The sequence below is a fragment of the Vidua chalybeata genome, chromosome 16 (assembly GCF_026979565.1).
Source record: "Vidua chalybeata isolate OUT-0048 chromosome 16, bVidCha1 merged haplotype, whole genome shotgun sequence".
In the NCBI taxonomy this organism is placed as follows: Eukaryota; Metazoa; Chordata; class Aves; order Passeriformes; family Viduidae; genus Vidua; species Vidua chalybeata.
This window is the reverse complement of record NC_071545.1, coordinates 14230507-14253675: the sequence shown is the minus strand read 5'-3', so window position 1 is coordinate 14253675 and position 23169 is coordinate 14230507. Positions and strand designations below refer to the sequence as shown.

Below are 23169 nucleotides of genomic sequence, written 5' to 3'. Positions count from 1 at the left end.
CGAGCGCCGCGGGCCGGCGGCTGATTGGGCGGTCGGAGCGCGCGCGCGCGCGCCGGCGGCGGCGGGGAGGGAGGGGGCGCGGAGGTGGCGGCGGGCGCGCGGCGCCGGCGCCCCCTGGCGGGCGCGACGAGCGCGACAGGCGGGCGGGAGTGACTGAAGCGGGTGGGGGGGGGCACGGGGAAACTGAGGCACGGGCGGGATAGAGGGGAAAATGAAGCACCGGGATGGGGAAAGAGACCGGTGGGGGAAACTGAGGCACGGGAGTAGGAAACACATGGTGATCGACGGGGAATCAGACACGAGGGGCAGCATCCCCCCTGCAGCAGCGAGCGTAACACAAAACCACGGACACAGAGTCATGCCGGGCTCCTGGGCGTGTATAAAACCCCAGAACAACAGCGGGTTGGTGACAGGGGGACAGCAGCCACTGGCCAAGCTGGGGACACCCCATGGTCACTGCACCCTCTGTCCCCCCTGCCGGGGGTCCGGGCCATGGCGGGCTCAGAGCAGGGTGATCTCGCTGGGTGGCAGCGTCAGCCTCTTCTCCCGGGCACCCAGCAGCCTCTCCATGTGCGCGGCCACCACGCGGCACAGCTCCAGGCCCTGGAGAGGGACACACCGATGGGCAGCGGCCGTGCCACCGCTGTGAGAGCCCCGGCAGGGCCCCCGCGATGTCCCCAAGTGTCCCCGACCTGCTCCAGCTGCAGCTGGGTGATGCCCTGGGCCAGGAGGTCTCCCAGTGTGATCTCCACATAGGGAGAGCTGGATCCGGTCGCCGGGCGCTGCGTCCGCGTGGACTGGATCTCGTTGAGCGAGAACTTGGCGATGAGTTCCTGGGAGGGGGACAGGGGGATGGCCCGTGTCCCCTGGGAACCCCTCTAAGGGGACCGGGAACCCCGGCTTGGACAGGGCTTAGAGCAAACTGGTCTAGTGGAAGGTGGCCCTGCCCATGGCCAGGGGGTGGAACTGGATGAGCTTTAAGATTTGTTCCAACCCGAGCCATTCCATGATTCCATGTGTCCCACACCTACGTGGGTCTCCTTGCTGAGGAAGTTGAGGCCGTTCTGGTTGACGGCCAGGATACAGGGCGAAACGATGGCGTTGTTGCTGCAGCTCTGGATGTAGAAGAAGGACGAGCCAAACATGGGGTAGGCGCTCAGCAGCCCTGCAGGGCGGAGGACGGGGTCTCAGTGCCCGCTGCCACGTCCCCCAGGGTGGCCTGCACCCAGGAGCAGCCAAGGGAAATAAGTGTCCCAAGTGGGGCCTGGAAGCAGCCTGTCCTGTCCTGCCAATCCATCCTGCACGTGCAGCACCCCAGGCTCTGTGCAGGGACAAGGGCTGCCTGTCCTTGCAGCCTCCCATCCCCATCATCCTCACCCTCCAGGCAGCATCGCATCCCCAGCAGCTTTACAACCTCATTAGCACTATGTCCTCATTAGCATCGCATCCTCTCCCTGTGGGTGTCACCTCCCCGTGCCCATCGCTGTCCCCTCACCCAGGAGCTGCGCCCTGGCCTGGTGGGCGCTGAGTGCCTGGGCTTGCTGCACGTGCTGGGTCACCATCTGCAGCCAGGACTGGGGCTTCAGCAGGCGGAAGAGCTGCGGAGGGACGTAGTCCTGCATCTCCCGCCTGTGGGGAGCCCGAGGTCAGGGCCAGCACTGGCCAGTGGGTCCCAAATCCCACGGGACAGGGGTTTCCCCCCCTCCAGGTGCCCTGTCCCCTGCCGTACGCCGTGGGGAGGTGGTGGCGGTCCTTGGCTCGGTGCTGGAGGGCGGCCAGCTTGGCCACGTGCGGGAAGTGCTGCTCTGCCGGCCTCGCCGGCGGCAGGACGGTGAACAGCCCCTTGAGGTAGTCAGGGAGCACCTGGGAGGGGGACAGAGCACAGGGACACAGCTTGGGGACAGGGCACGCTCTGAGGGAGACAGGGAGGTGGCCCTGGGGGAGGCTGATGGGGTGGCCCGACCTGGTTGTAGTGGACGGTGACGTAGAGCTCGTTGTCGAACTTGAGGGGCTGGCTCCAGACCACGCGGCGGCACCAGAAGGTGTAGCTGGTGTCCCGGAGCTCCGTCTCGGCAGCCACATCCAGGACGTATTCCCGGCGGGTCAGTGGCCGCACGCTCTGCCCTGTGCCACCCGGGAGTCTGAGTATGGCCACCACACCGCCCGCATGGCTGTCCCCATCCTGGCTCGTCCTGCCCCATCTGTCCCATCCCTGCCAGCTCCTCACCTCTGTCGGTCACCACGAAGAGGATGTATTCCTCCAGAGCCTCTGGATTCTGCAGCCCCATCTCACAGCACAGCTCCTCGATCACATCCAGAGCCACCTGGGCACAGGGACAGGTGGCTGGGACACTGCCACGTCCCCCTGTTGTGCTCTGGGCCACCAGCTTGAGGCTCATCCCAGTGATGATCTGCTTTTCCCAGAGGATGAAGTCCCACAGCGGGGACAGCCAATGGGGACAGCCCCCCCCACATCCACACCCTCTGGGTGCCCACAGCTGAGGTGTCACCATAATCTTGGGGTGCACTGAGCCTCCTGTCCCCTCTGGCTCACCGAGCACGTCTTGATCTTGAGGTGCCTCTCGATGCCGCCGGGCAGGAGGAAGAGCTGGCGCTTGGCACTGCGTCCAGCCTGCATGGGAGGACACGTTGGGGTGCAGGAGGACCCTTCACACAGCAAGAAGCCACAGGACACCCCAAATCCTGCAGCTATCCCTGAGGAACCATCCCACTGGGATCATCCAATGCCCATCCTGTCCACCTGAACCATCATGCCCCTCCCCAACACTCCATGTCCACAGAGCTCCATCCCCAATGGGGACCCCTGAAGCTCAGGGTACCCCCAAAGTGGTGAAGAGCAGACCCTAAGAAGGCCTGTGCTCTCTTGGGAAGACCCCCAAAAAGGATCACCCTCTGTTCCAGGGTGGTGTCTGAGAGAGATCCCAAGCCCACAGGGAGAACCTGACCCCATGTGGGTACCCAGAACTTCTGGGGGGGATCTCAAGCTGCCACCAGCCCTGTTCCATGCCATGGGCACCCACAAGCCCCTGGCCTCACCACCATGGCCTTGAGCTCCATGCTGCTGGGGAAGAGGCTGCGGCCGCCGAACTGCAGGGTTTTCCTCAGGTTCTGCTCGCAGGCTTTGGCGATGCCTGGCAGGAGCAGGGACCGGGATGAAGGATGGGGCTGAGCTGCCACGCTGGCTCTGTTAGAGCTCCTCCTGAGCTCTGTGACACCTGGGGTGTCCTTTGCCACCGTACACCCAGCACCCTGGGGTGTGCACGGCCCCTACCGTGGAAAGGCAGCTCCGGGTGCCTGCTGGCATCCTGCAGGAAGGCCAGGAGGAAGGGCCGGAGCACCTCAGAGCACTTGTAGTAGGCAGCAAGGATGTAGAGCAGCCTCCAGCCCCTCTGGCAGCTGTCCCTGTGGGAACAGCCAGGGCTGATCCCCTAAGCAGGGCCAGGGTGCCCGCGGTGGCACCCATCACCCTCTGCACGGATGAGGTCTCCGGGTCTCCCCCGAGGCTGGAGCAGCTTGGCCTGGACAGGGGTACAGGTGTCCCAGTGCCAGCCTCTGCTGTCCCACATGGGTGCAGGGACTCACGGCTTGGAGCTGGTGTTGTTGGTGATCTGCTTGATGATCTGGCAGTACACCTCATCCCGCAGGACCTCGTGCTCCGCACACAGCTGGGGGACAGGCACAGCTGCCACCTCTCTGCCACCCCCTGCCCAGGCCACCCCCAGGGATGGATTTACCTTGAGGATGGTGCAGACGATGTCCAGCTCTGTGTGCCCCCGCTGGGGGTGGTCACCCATGAACTTCATCACGGCTGGGGACAACAAAGCCACACGGTGACACAGGTCAGCATGTCCCTTCCCCAGGGACGTGCTCTCCTGGGTGGGCACATGGAGCAGTGGGACCGGAGCTAAACTCCCCTCTGCCCATCCCAGTCCAGCCCCACCCTCCTCCAAGGACTGAGGGACAGGGGACAGGACACTCGTGCCCCTGCCTACCTTGGAAAGCCTCAGCAGCCAGTTTGTTGAGGCCACCATCCACAAATTCAATGAGTGACTCCTGAATAGGAATCTGGAGCAGGGGGAGAGGGCCAGCTCTGGGACCCTGCTGGGACCTCAGAGGGACCTGCAGGTGACAGCAGGACAAGGGCACCCCAGAACTCCACTTCCCCATACCTTGGTGAACGTCAGCATCTCCAGCACACTTGGCACCTTCATCCCACGGGAGTCCCTGGCAGAGGGACAAGGGAGCAGGTGGGCACAGGTGTCCCCACCATGGCCTGCCCCTGTCCCACCGCTGGACACTCACGTGGTCCCACGTCGTGCTGCACGGAAATGCCGCTGGGCAAAGGCCAGCATGGGACAGGCCCCGGTGACATCCCTGAGCTGCTCGACACCGTCTCCCTCCGGACCCTCCACAAAGGTGGCACTGGCTGGGGACACCTGCGGAGCGGGGCAGTGGGCACCGGGCACAGCCAGCACCGGGGGACAGCCCCGGGCCAGGACCCACCTCGGTTTTGCGGTCCAGCTCCTGGGCGGCGGCGGTGGAGGCCACGGCCACGGCCACGGCCGCCGAAGCCGCCACTTTGCCCTGCTTGTCCCGGGGCTCCTCCTTCCTCTCCGCAGGCAGATGGACAAAATCGGGCGCCGCCACGGGCTGGACGTACTCGGCAGGGAAGAGGCCTGGCCTGCCATGGATGGCCCCAAACTTCCACCCTGTGCCAGAGAGAGGGTGGGGTTGGCCACGGGCTGGCAGCCATGGGGTCACCCCTAAAATTCTCTACCTGCTCCCTCCTGCCTCTGCACCCCCAGCCCTTTTCAGGGATCTGGCCATGGGTTTTGGCTGGAAGCAGCTGCAGTTTGGCATCACTCAAGGGAAAGGTATAGACCAGGGGCCACAAAACCTGTCACCTGAGGGACATGGGTGGCACCAGGGTGGGACCTGCAGGGGAGCAGGTCAGTGCCAGAAAGACCCCAAACCATCCTGCTGAGGGGTGACAGAGGCAGGGCCCTGCCCCGTGCCCCAGACCCAGGAGGGGACACAGCTCAGGCACACACACAGGGACAGTGTGGCACCCACCAAAATCCTGGGTGCCTGTCTTCAGCTCCTCCAGGTACATCACCTTCTTGCGGACCACGCAGCCATAGTAGTGGTCTGCAGGGACACCATGGGGACACCATGGGGACAGAGGATGTCACAGGATGCAGGGAAAGCACACAGCCACCTCCAGGGCAGGGCAAGCCAGCAGTCTGCTGCCCCTGTGTCCCCTATCAAAGGCATTTTGGCATGGGGGCCTTTGGGGGGTCCCTCACCTCTCTCAGGGTGCTCCAGTGACTGCAGGTGGATGATGTCCCCTTTGTGGAAGCTGAGCTGGCCCCCGTCCTCTGGGCTGTAGTTCCTCACAGCCACCACATACTGGGAGTCCTGGGCACAGGGGGTCTGGCACAGCCCATGCACGCAGGGACACCCACACCCCACCCAGCACAGGGACTTCGAGCACCCACAGCCTCAGCACCATTCCCCCAAATCCAGCCACGGTCCCATTCGCAGCGTGCCCTGCTCTGCCCACCCCAACCTCCCAAACGCAGGCACAGGGGGCAGGGTCTGACCCCCAGGACAAACCCACCCCAGCCACAGGGCACCCCCCACCTTCCTGAGCTCTGTGATGAAGTGGTCGACCATGACCTTGACCTGGGGGGCTTTGGGGGAGAAGAGGATGAGCTTCTCGCCGCGCAGGTTGAACTCCAGCATGTTCCTGGATGGCGTGGTCACGAAGAGCACGTCGGGGTAGCTGGGGCAAGGCGAGGGGAGGCTGAAACACCTGGCAACTGCAGCACCCACAGCACCCACCCCACCCTGACCACCCCTACCTGTAGGCCCGCAGCACCCGCAGCTGCTCCCCGGGGACATTGGTGCCCTTCACCACCCGCAGCAGCTTGATGCCAGTGTGGGACACAGCCAGGATCTGCACACCCGTCCCCACGCTGCCCTGGGGGCCAGGACAGCACCTCAGCCAGGGGCACGGTGACGCAGTGCCCCCCACGCTGCCCTGCCCCACAGCTGGTCCCTCACCGTGGCAGGGAAGAGGCGGGAGAAGTACACCTCGCAGCCATCCCGGGCCGCGGCAACGATCTCCCTCTTGACATTCTCGGTGGCCACGGGGCTGAAGGAGTCCAGCTTGTTTTCCGCTGTGGGGAGGGGGAAACACCTCCCGTGAGCACTCCCTGCCTGGAGAGGATGTGGACAGAGCTCCCAGCAAAAGCAGGGGCGCTCATGCCCTTCCCATGCCCGGCAGGACTGTGTTGCAGAGACAGATGTGTGTCCCCCAAGCAGCTGGCTGAGACCTGACACAACTTGTGATGTTGTGGAGCGCTAAATTACGGGAGGGGGGTCGTTGCTTTTGGAGGCAAAACTACCCAAGGTTAAGCAGAGCCAGTCCTAGCTTGGAGACTGATACCCAGGAGATGAGGACGGGCACAAGAGTGGCTGGGTGTGAGCCCCCAGGAAGGGAGCAGCAGGACACAGAGTTACCAAAGAGGGATTTCAGGCGGAGCCGCTCCTCGTGGCTGATCCGGATGCAGGTGTCAGACAGCACATCACTGAAGATCTGGGAAAGGGAGTGAGGAGCAGTGGGGTTGCGTGGGGAGGAGCAAAAACCCCCCCAGCCCCAGCTTGCAACAGCCCCAGCCCCTCCACAGCAGCTCAGCAGGGGAAGGCAGGATGGCCACAGTGGGGTGAGTAAATCACCACCCCACTGGGGAATCATCACCCCATCTCCCAGGGGACCCCGGGGGGCTGCGGGGCCAGCTCGGTGCCTCACCTGCCGGAAGATGAGGTCGAGCAGCAGTGGGTTGTTGATGCTGTCCTTGGGGTAGAAAACCTGCCAGGAGAGAGACCAGGGCTTGGTGTAAACCCCTTATCCCGGTAGGACCTTGGCACCAACCTGTCCCCAAGCGCCCCCATAATCTGTACCTCCTTCCGGATGAATATCTTCCAGGGCACGTTGTGGTAGGTGTAGAAGTCCTCGCTGCAGCTGCGGTGCAGCTGGGTCTGGACCTGCTGTGCCTCGGACGGGAGCTCCCGTGAGACAAACACTGCAAAGGGACAGAAAGCCTTGCAATTCCCAGGGGGAGCCACCAACAGCTGCCTTCACCTGGGGAAACTGAGGCACGGGGAGCAGCGCTCTGGCTGAGCCGGACACAGCAGTTATCCCACCAGGCATCAGCTGTGCCGCTGGGAGGGTGAAGTGCCTCACTCCGCCATGGTGCCCCCAGTGCCACAGCTCTGCCCAGCAATACCTGGGGGCTGTGTGGCTGCAGGACGTCCTGTGGGTGCTCGCAGCTGGTACCTGGCACTTGGCACCGGCTTCACCGCAGCCACCACCTCCTTGGGCCCCCCCTGCGAGGCACAGAGGGGCTGTGTTCAGTGCCAGTGACACCCCCAGCCTCGTCAGGGGGACACGGGGGCGGCCACATCCCTACCCCAGCTGATGGCACCCGGGCTGCTGAGAGCTGCTCCTTCAGGATCTGCATGGCTTCCTCATGGGGGTCCAGCTTCTTCCCAAAGAGCTTGCTGCCCAGACAGAATCACACATCAGCTGAACCCCAGCACCAGCTGCACCCCAGCATTCCCCTGCACTTGGCACCAGCTGCAGCCCCATCACTCGGGGCACCCCAGCATTCCCTACACCCCAGCATTCCCCACATCCTGGCATCAGGACCAGCAGATGCACCCCCAGGCAGGAGAAGCCCGAGGCTCGGCTGGGGACCCAGGTGTGTACCTGTGGGGCTGGGAGCTGCGCGGGGCTGGCTGGCACTGCCGGATGATGTTGCGGATGTCGTGCGTGGGCCGCGGGAAGTGCTCCGAGTTGAGCCGGGAATGCCGCACTGGCTCTCCCGGCCACCGCCGGCCCACGGCTGCTGCGGAGCCAAGCACACGGCTCAGGGGCCCTGGCTCAGTGCCACGAGCCCCTCTGGCCACCCCGTTGCACCGGGACCCCTTACCGGCTTTCTGTGAGTAGGGCCGGGGCTGGGGGACGTGGGCTGGCGTCCCCTCTGTCGCTCTGCCCTGCAAGGGACACGATGCTATCAACACCTGGCACCTCCAGCTGCTCCCATCCCCAGGGGCTGCCCCAGAGAGGTGCCCTGAAGCAGAGAAGGGGCTCAATCCCTCCCGGCCCCGTGTACTGACCGAGGCTCCGGGTGGCTGGTTGACATCTGCCCGGCGCTGTGGGGACTGGTCTGGCTCTGTGCCTGTGACAGCAGAGAGAGCTCAGTCAGAGCTGTGGGGCTCTGGGTGCAGGGATGCTCCCCACACCAGGGGTCAGACAGGGAAACTGAGGCAGGGGGCTGGCTGGGGATGTGGGAGTGCCCGAGGCGCTCACCCCTCGGCTGACGCGTCTCCGCAGCCACGGGAGGTTTGCTCCGGGTGCCATCAGTGCCACTGTTCCCCCCTCCCACGCCACCTCCTCCCTTCAGCCTCTGTGAGAGGATGGACGGCTTCTCCAGCTCCTGGGGGACAGGTGTCAGGGCACAGTGGCCAAGCCACCTGCACCCCGAAATGCCTCGGGCAGGGGGACACCCTTCTCACCCCATTGCCGTAGGAGAGCACGGGGTCAAAGAGACTGTCCAGGTACCGGTCCAGACCCTTCTGGCTGCGTGGCTCCCCAAATTCCCCATCTGTGAGGGGACAAGGCATGAACCACTGGCATGGCAGGGCTTTGTCACAACGCTGGGGGACAGGGGCTGGGGGGAACGATGCCCTACCATGGGGGTGATACGCCTCCATGGAGGGCAGTGTGGGGGCTTTCACAGCTGGGGGAGGAGGCACTTCATCCAAATCAAATCCATGTCCCAGCACCCTGCAGAGAGGGAGGATGCACTCACCGAGCACCCACTGGGTGCCAGGTTTCTCCTCAGGAGCCCACCCACCCCTGGCACCCATCCAGCCCGGTGCCAGGGCTCCCCCCACCAGCCCCACAGTGGGTCACACATCCCTGCCCGGGTACCTACGGCCGGCTGTCCCTGCTGTGGCTCTCGGTGCCATCCCTTGCGATGAGGAAGCAGGATTTCTGTCTGGGGAAGCCCCGCAGCAGCTCGAGGTCGGAGACAAGGTCCAGGACATAGTCGTGTCCAGCCAGCTCAGCCCACTGGGCACCCGCCTTCATAGCCACAGACCAGCCACGCCAGCCCTCCGCCAGCCCTCTGCCAACAGCCAGACACTGGGGACGGGCACAGGCTGCACGGGGACACCCTGCCCACGAGCTGGGCATTCGGGCTCCCAGATCCTGGGGACACCAAAGACAGCCCAGGTGACACCGTGACCTGTGGGGCAGGTGGGTGCCAAGCCAGCACGTACCTGAGCTTCAGGACATCCCCTGCCAGGTCCTCGCCTGTGCTCCAGGAGTGGATGGGGCAGGAGAATTGGTCACCTGGGAGGGATGGACAATGAGCAGGTGCCACCAGTCCCCCGTGCCCGTGAGGGTGGTCACCCTGGGACCGACCCTCGCCAGCGCCACGCTGCCCGCACCGTTGAAGCAGTGCAGGTCCAGGGCCATGCTGGCCTGCTGCCGGTTCGCCGTCCACTCCAGCAGCGAGGGTGGGAAGGTGCGGGCGGCCGCGGCGCCCAGCTGGGAGCGGGCCATGGCGTGCATCAGCTTGCGCTGGCACACCGGCTTGTAGCCAGCGAAGGCGTAGTCAGACACAAACCTGAGGGGAAGGGAGGATGCTGCAGGAGGGACGTGGGCAGGATCATGTGTGCCAGGTTGGGACAGGGGACGACAGAGGGATTAAGAGCTTCCCTGGAGGGATCTTGGCAGCATCCTGGGCACATGTGCCAGGCTGGCCCAAGGCATCTTGGAAGGATCACAGAGCATCTCTAGTGGGACTTGGCCAGTAGCCCTGGGTACATGTGCCAGGCTGGCCCTGGGGAACCTAGAGGGACATGGGCACATATGCCAGCTTGGCCAGAGGGATCCTGAAGGGACCTCAGAGCATTCCCAACAGGACCTGGCCATGTGTGCCAGGCTGGCCTAAGCAATCGTGGAGGAACCAGTTGGGGCCTAGGCAGCATCCTTAGCCACAGGTGCCAGGAGAGCCCTGAAAAGCCCCAGCAGCGTTCCCAGGCATGAGCACCAGTCTATTCCTGAGGTCCCAGCCATGCCCGTTCCCCATCCCAGAGCCCACCCCCAGCTCACTTGAGCAGGTACTTGTCGAAGGCGGCGGACGGGGGGAAGGCGCTGAGGCAGGTGGCCAGCAGCAGCCAGCCCCGCTCCTCGTTGTTGACGTTGGTGTTCCTCCACACCTGGTTGGCAGCTTGTGCCAGGAGCTCATCCCGCAGCCCCGGCACTGACAGCCCCTTCTGCACGATGTAGTTGCCAAAGAGGGTCTCCTGCGGGCCGCCCAGCCCCGGGTCCCCCATGAACCGCAGGATCTGCCACAGGGACAGACAGGTCCTCCCTCTGACCCCGGGCACAGAGCGGGCAGGGGACTGCGGTGGTGGATCCCGTGCCATCCCACCTACCAGCTGGAAGAGGCTGAGAGCCTCGTGGCACAGCTCCTCATCCAGCCGGGTGAGGGGGGCTTTCAGTGGGGCCGTCAGCATCCCAAATGCAGGTTCCTGCGGTGACACCCGCACCCATGGCTACCTGGGGACAGCCTCAGGCCACGAGGGGCTGGCCCCATGGTGCTGAGCATGGTGTTGGTGCTGGGTGGAGCCTGTGGGGCTGCCAGAGGGCTGGGGTGAAGGATGGGGCCAGCAGCGTCCTGGGAGTGGGGCAGGGAGGGGCTCAGGCTGTGCTGGCAGCACCAGAGATGGGTGGTGAGGCCCTGGCACAGGTTGCCCGGAAAAGCTGCGACTGCCCCATCCTTGGAAACGTTCAAGGCCAGGTTGGACAGGGCTTGCAGCAACCTGGTCTAGTGGAAGGCGAACCTGCCCATGGCAGGGGGTGGAACTGGATGGTTTTTAAGTCCCTCCCAACCCAAACCATTCTGTGGTTCCATGGCAACACCTTGGCAAGGCTGAGAGCCTTATCCAGCCCCGGTGCTGTCATTCAGGATGCCGGGGACTGGGAAATACAGGGCAAAAATAGGGATGAGGAAGAGGAACGGGGCAAAGTGACGGTGGGTGGGGCCGGGGTCCCGGGAGCAAAGCGACCTGGTCTCCCGCCCCAGCGTTCCGGATCCGCCCCGCGTCGGGCGTCCAGGAGGGCTCAGCGGGTCTCTCTCCGATAACCTCAGCAGGGTCCCCCCGGCCTCTGGAGACGACAGGAACCCACGGGGAGGGAGGGAGGTGGCAGCCAGCTCCCCGCAGCACCACAGCCACCCCGGATCCAGCCTCTCTTGCTACCCGTGGTGTCCCCGGGGTGGGAGCCGGGGCAGAGCCCGGTGGGACAGTGCCGGGAGCGACCACGGGGACCCTGAACCTCACTGCTCCACCACGACCGGGGTGCCAGGGACTCCCCAAAAGCTGTCTGCCCGTCGGGAAAAGCTCCCCGCTGCCGGGCCGCGGCGCCCACCTTACCTGGAAGTGGCCCCGCACGTACTTGGCCATGGGGTAGTCGTTGATGTCGAGCGGGAGGGTGAGCTGGGGGTCGGGCTGCAGCGCCGGCGGCGGCACCAGCACCACGCAGCCGGCATTCACCTCCCGAGCGGCTGCGGCACAGCGGGAAGCTACGGCACGGCCGTCGGCAGGGGAACGAGGGGCTGGGAGCGATGGCGGTGCGGGACCCGCTCACCTGCAGCGGCCTCCAGCAGCCCCATCAGCTCGGCCGGGATCTCCAGGTGGGTGACATCCACCACCTCCCTCCGCGTCAGCTCCTGCCGCCGCAGCACAGGGATGTGCCCACCTGCCGTGCTGGTCCCTGCCCCAGCAGCCACGGGTGCCGCGGCCAGGAGCACAGGGAGGGGCAGGGATGAGGGCACAGCAACACGGGCTGCACGTGCATCACACGTGTGCTCCCACCGGGGCCGCACATCTTTACCTGCTTCATCCTCTCCTTCTCCTCCTCGGCCCGCCGGCGAGCATCCTCCTTCCTCTGCAAGCAGAGCAGCCGTGCTGAGTCCCTCCGGAGGAAGGGGGACCCTGAGGCATCACGGCACCCTGGGTTGCCATTGACCCCTCCCCAATATCAGCAGGGTTTTCACCCCAAAAATGCACTGCCCACACCCAGTGGGACATGGAGGAGGTGGTAGGGTGGCACGTGGTGGGGCTCGTGGCCTGGGGATGCCACAGCGTCCTCTCCAGACTGAACATGCGGCAGGGTGGCAGCAGGTCCCCTGGACCCCCTGGGATGTGACAGGCCCCACCTCACCTTGAGGTACCTCCGGCGGTTCACGTAGATGTGCACCAGCGACCTGAACTTGATGAGCGTGTGCCGCATGCGCCGGTACCGCTGCCTGCAGGAGGGCACCTGTCACCCTCTGCCACCCACCTGTGCCCACCCGCCACCCCCAGGGACCCCCACCTGGCCAGGTATCCCCGCGCCCGGCTCTGCAGGAGGACGATCTTGCGGCGGAGGGAGCGGAAGCGACGCTTGATGAAGAAGGTGCGCGCGTAGCGCTGGAGCGTGAGTGCGGCCAGGTGATGGGCGCGGCATCTCTTGCTCTCCAGCGCCTGGTACAGCTGCTCCTTCAGGAAGAGCTGGGAGCAGGGGTGAGGCCATGAGCTCCCCACCTTGGCCACCACCCCCAGGACATGACCTGGGGCCCTCTCCTGGGACAATACCTTGGTGACACCGACGTAGTACATGCTGGGGTTAACGGGGCAGAGGCTCCTCAGCATCTCCACACAGTTGGCTCCATTGGGAATGACATTGGACCACATGTCAACGAGGCAGCGATACCTGGGTGAGCCCACGACACTGTCACCACACAAGACCACGTTGGGACACCAGCACAGACCCTCCCTGTGTGCCTGGAGATGCAGCTTCTCCCAGAGCTGTGTATTAACACGAGGGGTTCCCAGCTCCCACTGTGGGGGAACCCCAGCCCAAACGCTGCCCCCAAAACATCCACAACCTCTGTGGTGTCCCCTGGCTGGGATGGCAGCGCCCAACCCACAGCCCCCAGGCACCTGTCGATGAAGACAAGGAAGGGGATGCGGATAGGGTAGCCCTCCTTGCGGATGCGGATGGTCTCCAGGATCCCCGAGTACCGCAGCTGGGTCTTGACCACGTCGGCCTCGAAGAGCCCCGGCTCCTGAGGCAGGGATGGGGAGAAGCATCAGCAACTGCATGGGCAAACACCCACCCACCGTGTGCCCGCACACTCCCAGTGCCAGCAGGGCACCAGCAGAGGCAGGAGAGCCCCGGCTCTCACCTTCTTGTTGTTGGGCTTGATGCAGCGCACAAAGAAGGGGTTGCATCTGTGACACAGAAACCCTGTCAGCCACGGGGAACAGGAAACAAAGCCAGCCCAGGCACCTCGGGCTCAGTTCCAGCTCCCAGCAGCCCAGAGGACGGCCTGGCTGCCCACCCTGCCCACCCTGACCTCTCCATCCTCTCCACTAGCTCCAGGAGCGACTGCTGGAACCGTGCGGCCACGGTAGGAGCCTTGTACCGCCGTGTCCTGGTGCTGCTCCTCCTGATGAGGCTCCTCTGCCGGGCCATCACCTGGGCATGGCCAAAGAAGAGGTTGGCCACCACCTTGGGGAGACAGGAAAGGTTAGAGAGGAGAAGGTGGCCGGGATGGTGCAGCTCTCCCACAGCCTCTTCGCAGCCCAGCCGCTCCTTTTTTGCCCAGCCCTAATTGTGGCAGGATTGCCGGGATGGGGATGAGGATATGGACAATACAAAGCACAGGAGCAGCCCATGTGCCTGTTTCTGCCAAATGCTTGAGGGGTCAAAGCCCAGAGGATCCCATGGGTGGAACCAGAGGCATCCTCTGCTTCTGGTCCCCCTGGGCTTTACTGGCCATGGGGACATGCTTGGGGACATGGAAAGGGATGTATGGAAGGGGGCTATTGATGCCCAGAGCCAGCACCAGGCAGGGCCCTACCTTGGTCCTGCTGCTGATGAACAGGTCCAGCACATCCTGACGGACCTGGTCATAGTTTTTATCCAAAAACTTGTGAACCTGACAAATAGCAAAAACTCATGGTGAGGAGCCTGGCAGGATGACAGGGTGAGGCAAGGAGCTCCAGGATCTCAGCCAGACCCCCAGAGATGCATTTCTCTCCTTGGTGCAGGATCAACCTCCTCTTTAACCTGCCTTAACATCCCTGCTGGACATCCAAATGTCACACACCTGGTAGGTCACCTTCCCTGCATAGTGCTTGATGGTGAACTCAGGCAGTGGCATCTTCGGCTTGGTGTAGAGCGGGTTTGTCCCATGGTGGTAGTGACACTTCTGGAGGAACGTGTGGTCAGTGGCCTGGGAAGGGACACAGGAGTGACACACAGCTCAGGCAATTCAGCAGCAGGTTGGAGCTAGGTGATCTCCAAGGTCCTTTCCAACCCAAACCATTCTGTGATTCCATGATGTTTCTATGATTCTTTGGGCTTATCCGGCCTGGAGGAACCCGGGGGTTTCCCAGGTTGTCCAGGACAGCCCAGGAGAAGAGCAGCCATGGTGATTCCCCAGCCACAGTGACCTCCCAGTGCTGGCTGCACCTCATCACCAGGCAGCCCCTCACCTGGGGGAAGCAGCTCTGGTCATCCAGGATCCGAAGGATGCCGTAGGGTTTTTGGGAGATGAGGTCAATACAGGGCTGGTTGTCGCTGAAGGGGATCTCCTTCCACTCGATCTGCTCCCGGATATACTCCTCCTGCAGGGTGGGCACCAGGTCAGCCCTGTGCCCCCAGCCCCACAGCAGTGCCCAGCACCGGGGCAGAGCCCAGCACTGCCCACCAGCCCCACCTGCTCCTCCTGGAACACAATCCTGTTGAAGAAGAACTGCAGATACTCATTGGCGTAGTTGATGCACAGCTGCTCAAAGCTGTTGAAGTTGAGGTCCTGCAAGAAGGAAGATCCATGGAGCCTGGGAGGATGGAGCTGGGATTGAGCCAGCATGGAGGTGGGATGAATCCTGCTCACCTCGAAGCCATAGATGTCCAGGATGGCGATGGAGAGAGCCTCCTGCCGTGGGTACACCAGCTTGTTGATGCGGTCCGTGAGCCAGCTGAAGAGCAGGGAGTAGAGGGTCTTGGCAATGGCATCCCTGGGAAGGGGAGAGATGAGCAGAGTGCTGGAGCTCTGGAATGTGCTTGCCACAGTGTACTCCACTGCCACAGCCAGCACCCACCACAGCATCAGTTTTAATCACCACAGAGTCTAATCCACACTGGGGGATCTGATCATCCTCTTTCCCAGTTGGCAGTTCACATCCCACGCCGTCTCTGGGGGTCAGACCCCCCCACACCCTCCTGCAGTGCAGCTCCCCGTCCCTCTACCTGGCATCCACGGCGCTTTCAACAGTCAGAGGGGTAAAAATCTTCTCCCGCTGCGTTTCCTGGGTGGGAGATGGCATGATGGGGTTCCAGCAACATCAGCGCAGGTGGTCCCCAGGGCCCAGAGACCCCCTCCCATCCTGTGCCCCCCTGCACTCACCGTCACCTTGAAGGTGATGGCTTTCTGCAGGCCCTCAGGGGACACCTGCAGCAGCTCAGCCACCGTCCGGATCTCCGTGGCGCTCACCACCGTGGCGACCTCCTGGCAGTCGGTCTGCAGGACACGGCGATGCCATGGCATGGGCGAGCCCCCGTTTGCCACATCCCAAATCACGCCCGAGGAGCGCAGCTTGGCTCCCCACGGGGTACCTCGTATTTCTCAAAGTAGACGTTGCCCAGGTGGAGGACGGAGGAGAGGATGCGGAAGATGCTGTTCTGCTCGTCCACGCTGAAGTTCAGCACCTCCATGGTGTTGAGCAGCCGGCGGAAATCCTCAGCGTCGTCCTTGCCGGGAATCTCGCAGTTCCCACCCTGGCACAACCCCCTCAGTCCATCGGTGGGTCCCGGGGGGCTCAGCACCCAGCATGGGGGGGTCACCCTGCCCTGGCCATCCTCCTCATCCACACATTGAGGACTCGGGAACCCACCAGCCCCCCAAAATCAGGCCGTGGGAGGCCGGGGAGGGGACGCACTACCTGGTTCAGGTAGTAGTAGGTCTCGGCGCCCTGCAGGCAGTACCGCTGCCGCTGCTGGGACGGCAGCCCCGCCAGCATCTCGTAGAAGATGTGGTAGTTGCGCTCACTCTTGGCCTGGAGAGCAGAGGACAGAGCTGGGGAGGGGGCGGCAGAGGGGGCAGAGTGGGGGGCAGAGCCCAGAACCCCCTCACCACACACCTGGAAGACCACGCGGGACTTCTCCAGCAGGTACTGCGAGGTTATGGCACCGCAGATCAAGCCGCTGCAGGGGTGAGAGTGGGCACCTGGCTGGCAACCTCGGCGTGGGCAGGGGCTGTGGCCCCCCAACACACCCAGCCATGCCCCAGATGCCCCCCACCAGGGAGAGGTGTGTGCACCTGGCTGTGCCCAGGGGTGATATTGGGCACCCCCTGTCAGGATCAGTGGGGCTGAGAGGATGGGATGGGATGTGAGGACAGGGATGGGGACTGGGAATGGTAAAGATGCCAGCCAGGTCACAATGTCCCTGACCTTAACCTAGGGACAACCACCTGATCTCAGGTGCCATCACCTTTCCAACACCAGGTTTGTCCCAAAAACATCCCTATGTGTCCTTCCAGAGCCAAAGGACAAGGGGCTGGCTTGGGCTGGACACCCCTGGGGCAGCAGGGGACATGGGGTGGGAGCAGCTACACACAGGTTACTCAGCATTACTTACTCCTCCAGGAAGATTTCCACAAATTTCCCAAACCTGCTGGAATTGTCATTCCTCACGGTTTTGGCGTTGCCGAAGGATTCCAGCAAAGGGGTCGCCTCCAGGATCTGTCATGGTCATGGGGAGAGCTGGGGGGTGAGCTTGGGCACCCAACACACCACGGGGCAACTCCAAGGCTAGGACCCCCCCTTTGACGCCCTGCCACCCTCCCTTCCACCCCATGTTCCACTCACACACCCGTGGGTGTCCAAATTTGAGCTGTGCACCACAGCCAGGTTAAATGAGGATATAAGAGAGCACGAAGACTCCATCTGTGTGCATGCACTGATTTCCTGCTGTCCCTCCCGCCTTTCCCCTGCCATGGCCAAGGTGCCACCACAATTCTCTGTCCCCCTGACCCATCCCAGCCCACGTGTCCCCTCAGTACCTCCATCTGCCATGGTCCAGGTGGAAGCATTGGGACAAGGAGAGAGCAGCAGAGCCGTGAGGACGGATGGAAAAGAGCTCTTGGAGGTGGGAGAAGATGGGGACAGGGGGACTCAGGGATGTCCCCAGGGCAGCACCCTACCTGTGGGGCAGTGCTGCGTTTCTGGCTGACGGCTGCCAGGTAGCTCAGGATCAGCTTGGTGGCTTCGGTCTTCCCTGAGCCGCTCTCCCCACTGAAACACAGAGCAGGGGCATGGCTGGGGCCATCACCAGTCAAGCAAGGGGTGCCCACCCCAGCACCCCATCCCCAGAACCAAGCCAGGCTGGTGGCAGCGACCCAGCAATTAGGGTGGTGTTGATTAGGGGCCATGCACGGGGACAGCCGCGTCCCACCTGATGACGATACACTGGTTATGTTTGGCATCCATCACTTTGGAGTAGGCGACGTTCGCGATGGCAAAGAGGTGCCTGGGGTGGGCAGAAGCAGGGGGTGGGAGGTGCCACGCTGGCCCAGCACAGGGACCCCCAAAATGCCCCGAGCATCCCCATGCACAGACGCAGCCGCTCCAGCACCCAGTGACCCAGGGTTCCCCGGGCTCTGCTGCGGGATCCAGAGTGTGGGGGACGGAGGGTGGGAGTGACCCCATCCCCACAGGGCGTTTGGGGACAGCCTGGTACTCACGGCGGGTTTTCACCCAGGGCTCTGCCTTCGTACTGCAGCACCTGCTCCTTGCCGTAGATGTTGTAGAGCCGGTAGGGGTTCACCGACACCAGGATGCTGCCGATGTAGGTCTGCCAGAGAGAGAGTCCACACTGCAAGCCCTGGCTCGCAGGTCCTGGCTCGAGAGGTCCTGGCTGCGAGCCCTTGGAGAGGGGTGACTCCCCAAAGACCCCACCCCATCCTTGGGGGATGCTGTGTCCCCCTAAGCTTACGTAGATGAGCTGGCGCTCGAACCGCGTCCGGATGTTGCTGAGCACTGCAGCCTCCTGGAGGTCCCTGGCATGGAGCAGAGGCTGAATTAGGGGGTGACAGAGGGACGAGGGAGTGTCTGCTGTGCCCAGAGTGTCCTCAGCATCTCCAGGCCCAGGAGGCTGAAGCAGAGCCCATACTGGGATGAAATGGGGTGGGATAGCAGGGTCAGGGGTATGGGGTTGGGGGCTGCAGCCCCATTGTCCCCCACAGCACTGAGTCATGGCGTAGGGGACAGGGACACTCACTCCAGCTGGGTCATGTCCTCCAGCCCATCCTCCTCCTGTGGCTCCTGGTACCGCATGATGGGCAGGCTGCACAGTGACTGCATCTGCATGGAGCAAACAGCCCATCATGGCAGGGATGTGCCAACACCCTCAGATGTCCCACCCAGTCACCACCACCACCCCAAAACACCATCTGTGACCCCACACCAGGGGACACGCAGTCAGCATTGGAACCCCAGGAAAACACCACACAGCCCCAAAACCAGTCCCCCAGCAAGAGCATTGTGTGTCAGGTGAGAGCAGCAGTGCTGGAACACAGAAACACGAGATCACCAAGGCCACCTTGGGGCCGGTCCCAGGAAAACCTGGTCCTGGGAATCCCGGTCCCTCTCACCGTGGGCACCACTTTCAGTGTAGGTGATGGAAGGGGGCTGAGGCTGCTCCCCCCGGCCGCGTGCAGGGGTGACACAGGACAGGTGTCACACGGGAGCCTGCGCTGGCGCCCGGCCAGGGGGTGGGCAGGAAAGCGGACACCCCGCCGGGTCACCGTGCCACCTGCACCTGTCCCCGCCGGATCGGGTCTCTGCATTTCCATACGCCAGAATCGAGTGTCCCCAGAGGGGCCGCTCGTGGGGGGGACACACAACTGGTGGTGATCCCCTCTTGCTCCCCACGGGAGGACCCCCGCCAGCACCCAGACCACCCACAGCCATTTACCCCCACCCTGAGCGCTGCAAACCTCTCTGCACCGGGAGAGCCATCAGGCACCTCAACTCGCCACCCTGCCCCGGGTTCTGCCAGCTCAACCCCGGCTCCATCCCCCCGAGGGGGCTCCCCGCGGGCGTTACCTTGCTGCGCCAGGGCTGCTTGCTGCCCAGGTACCCGTCTGCCCAGGGGTGCCTGTCCCGCCAGCCGCCCGCCGGCGAGCGCTGGCACAGGTATCGGGCGATGTCGGCTCCCCACTGGCCCGCCCACCGCCGGCCGCGCTGGGTGGGCTGCTGGGGGAGGCCCTGCTCGGTTGTCCAGGCGTCGGGCATCTCCCGCACCCGCACGACGTGCTGCGTGGACCAGTGCTGCTTGTACATGCGGGATGCGCGCCGGAAGGAGCCCAACCTCTGCACCTGCGGCGTCACCACCGCGTAGCGCCCCGCGCCCTCCTCCCCGGCCGCCCCGTCACCCTCCATGGGCTCCGCCGGCCCCGGGGGACGAGCGCCGTGCCGGGGGACGGCCGGAGAGCCGGGGGCTCGCCCGTGGGGCGGTGGGAAAGCGGCACGACGGGGCGGCGAGGGGCTCCGGTTGCCTCGTGGAGGGGAGGGAAGGATGGGGCGCCCGACGTCGGCCCAGCCCCGGCGCCCCGAGGGTGGGCTCGGAGACCGGCGGGTGCTCCCGTCCCGCCGGGATGGGCGCCGGGGCAAGGAGGGCGAGCGAGTGGAGGGAAGGCGGCTGGGTGGTGAGGATGAGGGGGCTTTGGTGGAGGCTATGCTCTTTACGAGCAGAGAAGCCAGGGACTGCGCCACGGAGCGCCCCTTGGAGAGGCTGCGCCCCCCCACTTCAGCAGATGGCCTCGGTGGGGGGGAGTGGGGGGCCATCCCGGCGAGGGGCTGCCCGATGCGCTGGATGAAACTTTTGGGGGTGCTGGGAGCGGGGCTGGGCGGAGGGGGCACCCCGGCGGGACCCCGCGGGGCACCCTGCCAGGGGGGCAGCTCCTCATCCCAGGAGGGGCCGGGGGGGCCGAGGCGGCGGCTGCCGGGGCGGGACGATGGTGCCCGGAAGGGGGTCCTCTGCAGCGGCTTCACCGCCTTGGTGGGGGGCTCGGGAAGCCGGGGCCAGGCCTGGGGGAGCGGCAGCCCGGGGGGGCTGCTCCGGCGCGATGACAGAGGTCTCCCCGCCGCGGGGCCCCCCAGGCGCCTCCCCCCCGGCCCCGGGGAGCGGGGAGCGGGCGGTGGCGGGGTGGGGGACTCGGGGCCGAAGCGCCGGAGGCTGGCACCGAGGGAGGGGGATCGCCGTGGCCCCTCGCCCCGCGTGCTACCGGGGCGCGGACGGACGGGCGGCGGTGACGAGGAGCGCCCGGGGTTGGCGAAGGGGTTACGGAGCGACGGCCGGCGCGCAGCCCCCGGCTCCCGGGGAGGGGGCGGCCCCCAGGGCCCCGCCGGTGGGGAAGAGTCCCGGTCCCCCAAACCGGCGCTCTCCATGCCCGCCAGCCTACGGCTGGAGAGCCTGTAGGAGGGCTGGGGGGTGCGGGACCCCCGAAATCCCCCAGCACCTCGCGGCGGACGGCTGGCAGGAATCGAGAGGGATCGCTGGAGGAACTGCCCCAGAGGGCTCCCGCACGCCCGCGCTGCCGAAACCGGGCGTCCCGGGGATGCCGCGGGGCTGGGGGCTGCCGGAGGCGGCGGCGGCTCGTACTCGTCGTAGTCGTCCTCGTCACGGGCGGCGGGAAGGTGGGGGGACGGCGGGAGGGGGACATCTAGGCGGTCCCTGCCGAAAAGCTTGACCTGGGGTCGGGGGAAGAGCCTGAATTTCCTGTTGAGGGAGAGCTTGGAGGAGAGCGTCTCCCGCATGCCCCGGAGCGAGGACGAGCTCAGGATGGAAAAAGGATACTCCTTCTCTTCTTCCTCCTCTTCTTCCCACTCCTCGGGCTCCTCGCCCTCAGCGATCTCCTCCAGGCCCAGGGCGTAGGGGTTACAGGAGGATTGGGCATGTGGTGCCCAGCCCCCCTCGCTGTACTGGATGCGATGCTCGGGGTACTCGCCCCCAGGGTAGCCCCTGGCAAAGGGCTCCCCAAAGTCCTCGTAGGGGTCCCCCCTGTAGCCAAAGGGCCCCGCTGCCTCCTCACCATACTCTGGGTCGCTGCTGTACGGGTCATAGAGGCTGAGGGGAGACCCACCACCAAACGGTCCCTCATCCTCGAACTCTGAGTCGCCGTAGGGGTGCCCTGGCTCGTCACCATCCTCCCAAAACCCCCCGTAGTAGTCATACTCCTCCTCTGTCTCATAGCCAGGGTAGTCAGAGTAGGGGGTCGGCACCGCATCATCAAAGCCATACCCTGCTGGGTAGGCTGGGCTCTGCATGTAGCCTTCCTCCTCCTCAGAGTAGTTGTGCCGGGGGCCGTAGGCTCCATCCTCCTCCCCGCTGTAGCCATGCCACGGGCCGTAGGCTCCATCCTCCTCGGCGTAGCCCTGCTGGGGGCCGTACGCTCCATCTTCCTCCTTGGGGTGACTGCGCCAGGGCCCATAGGCTCCATCTTCCTTCCTGGCATAGCCACGGCGGGAGCCGTAGGCTCCATCCTCCTTGCCGTAGCCTCGCCGGCGGCCGTAGGCTCCGTTCTCCTCCTCGGCCCAGCCGTAGCGCGGCACCGGCGGCTCCGCGGCCGCGCGCTGGGAGCGCCGCCGGGACGGCCGCCTCACCATGCTGCCCTGCCGCGAAGTGCCGGGCGCCGGCAGCCCGACACCGCCAGGGATCCGCTTCATGTTGGCCCGGTGCCTGAGGATCTCGTCTTCCGCGGGGAACGGCAGCTTCTTGGCACCGATACGGGACAGCCAGGCCGTGTCAGTCGCCCGGCTGCCCCCCACCAGCCGCCCACGCCGGGAGAGCACCTTCCTGGCCAGCCAGCCCGTGGCAGCGGCCGCCTTGCTCAGCACCTGCGCCCGGGGCTTGAATTTCCTTTCCGGGCGCCGGCGGAAGAGCAACGCGCTGTCCTCGGGTTCCTGCCCGCCCCGCCGCAGCAGCAGGAAGGATGGCCTCGATGGTGACTCCTTCTTGGCCTCCTCCTTGGCCTCCTCCTTCCTCTTCTTGCCCACCTGCTTGAAGCGCATCATCAGGTTGGAGGTGGACTTCAGCACTGCCTTGTTCTTCTTTTTCTTCCTCTTCTTGGTGCTGTGCTTATGCAGCCCCCAGAAGAAGCGGGACGTGTTCTTGAACTGCCCCTTCTTGGGCCGACGCAGCCCCAGGTTCTTGAAGCCCAGGAAGAGCTTCGAGGTGCTGCGGAGGCTCCGCTTTGCCCGGGCCTTCGGAGGCGCTGCTGCCTCCTCCTCGGCTGGGCTGGCTTCCACAGAATCTTTGGGCTGGCCCTTGGCCTCTGCACCCTTGGCCCCTTTCTTCTTCTTGTCGGTTACCAGCCCCATCATCAGCTTGGAGGTGCCCTTCGTGTTCTTCTTGGCTGTTGCAGCATTGCTCTCACCCTCCTCTTCCTCCGTCTCCTGCTGCGCCTTCTTCCCACGGCCCAGTTTCTTTGCCACTCCTGCCTTGGGCAACCCCTTCTTCTCCTTCCCCTTCCCCTTCTTGGGCTCCTCTGCAGCCACCTCCTCCTCATCTTTCTCCTTTTCCACCTTTTCCTCTTCCTTTTCCTCTTCCTTTTCCTCCTTTTCCTCTTCCTTTTCCTCCTTTTCCTCTTCCTTTTCCTCCTTTTCCTCCTCCACCACCTCCGTCTCCTCGCTCTCCTCTGCCTTCAGCAGCTCCGCATCCGAGGCATCCTCTGACTCGTTGGGATCCTCCTTCTTGCCCTTCTTGCCATCCTTCCCTTTCCCTTTGCCCGCCTTCCCTTTGGGCTCCCCCTTCTTGCCGACCATCCTGGCAGTGGCGGGCGCTCATGCTCCGGCCCCGGCGGGGCTCTGGGAGGTGATTCCCTGTGCCGGCAGGAGCCTGCTCCCGGCACAGCGGCCGGCCCCGGACCCCGCCGCCTGCCCCGGCTGGGTATTTACCTGTGCCCGGGTTTGGCGAGGCACATGCCCGTGCGTGGCTCCCTCGGGCGCCGGTGG

The 23169-nt window shown here is 64.7% G+C and overlaps 1 protein-coding gene across 1 annotated transcript; it reads right to left on the bottom strand.

Moving 5' to 3' along the window:
• Positions 1-399: 399 nt before the first annotated feature.
• On the bottom strand, positions 400-22245 carry MYO15A (myosin XVA). The gene is made up of 64 exons (XM_053957719.1): positions 19261-22245; positions 18434-18516; positions 18149-18212; positions 17898-18007; positions 17609-17683; positions 17358-17448; positions 17217-17222; positions 16793-16896; positions 16294-16357; positions 16096-16209; positions 15770-15931; positions 15561-15674; positions 15404-15462; positions 15048-15171; positions 14871-14966; positions 14647-14778; positions 14259-14384; positions 14010-14087; positions 13503-13657; positions 13332-13377; positions 13087-13211; positions 12739-12856; positions 12479-12654; positions 12326-12410; positions 11996-12049; positions 11750-11831; positions 11536-11666; positions 10537-10632; positions 10211-10446; positions 9544-9722; positions 9373-9445; positions 9027-9218; positions 8781-8875; positions 8605-8693; positions 8399-8525; positions 8206-8267; positions 8019-8082; positions 7796-7934; positions 7497-7587; positions 7314-7413; positions 6988-7109; positions 6836-6895; positions 6547-6622; positions 6088-6203; positions 5886-6004; positions 5665-5806; positions 5328-5439; positions 5095-5169; positions 4525-4730; positions 4324-4457; positions 4191-4245; positions 4014-4086; positions 3756-3829; positions 3604-3686; positions 3293-3423; positions 3058-3152; positions 2555-2632; positions 2228-2324; positions 1964-2124; positions 1730-1863; positions 1496-1629; positions 1032-1165; positions 693-833; positions 400-603 (listed from the first exon to the last, which is right to left on the bottom strand). The coding sequence occupies exons 1-64, from the start codon at positions 22228-22230 to the stop codon at positions 502-504; spliced, it is 9741 nt and encodes a 3246-aa protein (XP_053813694.1). The 5' UTR covers positions 22231-22245; the 3' UTR covers positions 400-501.
• Between the last annotated feature and the right edge of the window lie 924 nt (positions 22246-23169).

Excerpts from the sequence above, each read along its gene's own strand:
- MYO15A (XM_053957719.1), bottom strand. The coding sequence starts at position 22,230 with ATGATGCGCTTCAAGCAGGTGGGCAAGAAGAGGAAGGAGGAGGCCAAG. Across the intron at positions 15,463-15,560 it reads CCATCACCTTCAAGGTGACG|GAAACGCAGCGGGAGAAGAT; the intron begins GTGAGTGCAGGG and ends TCTCCCACCCAG. Across the intron at positions 4,246-4,323 it reads GCAGCACGACGTGGGACCAC|GGACTCCCGTGGGATGAAGG; the intron begins GTGAGTGTCCAG and ends TCCCTCTGCCAG.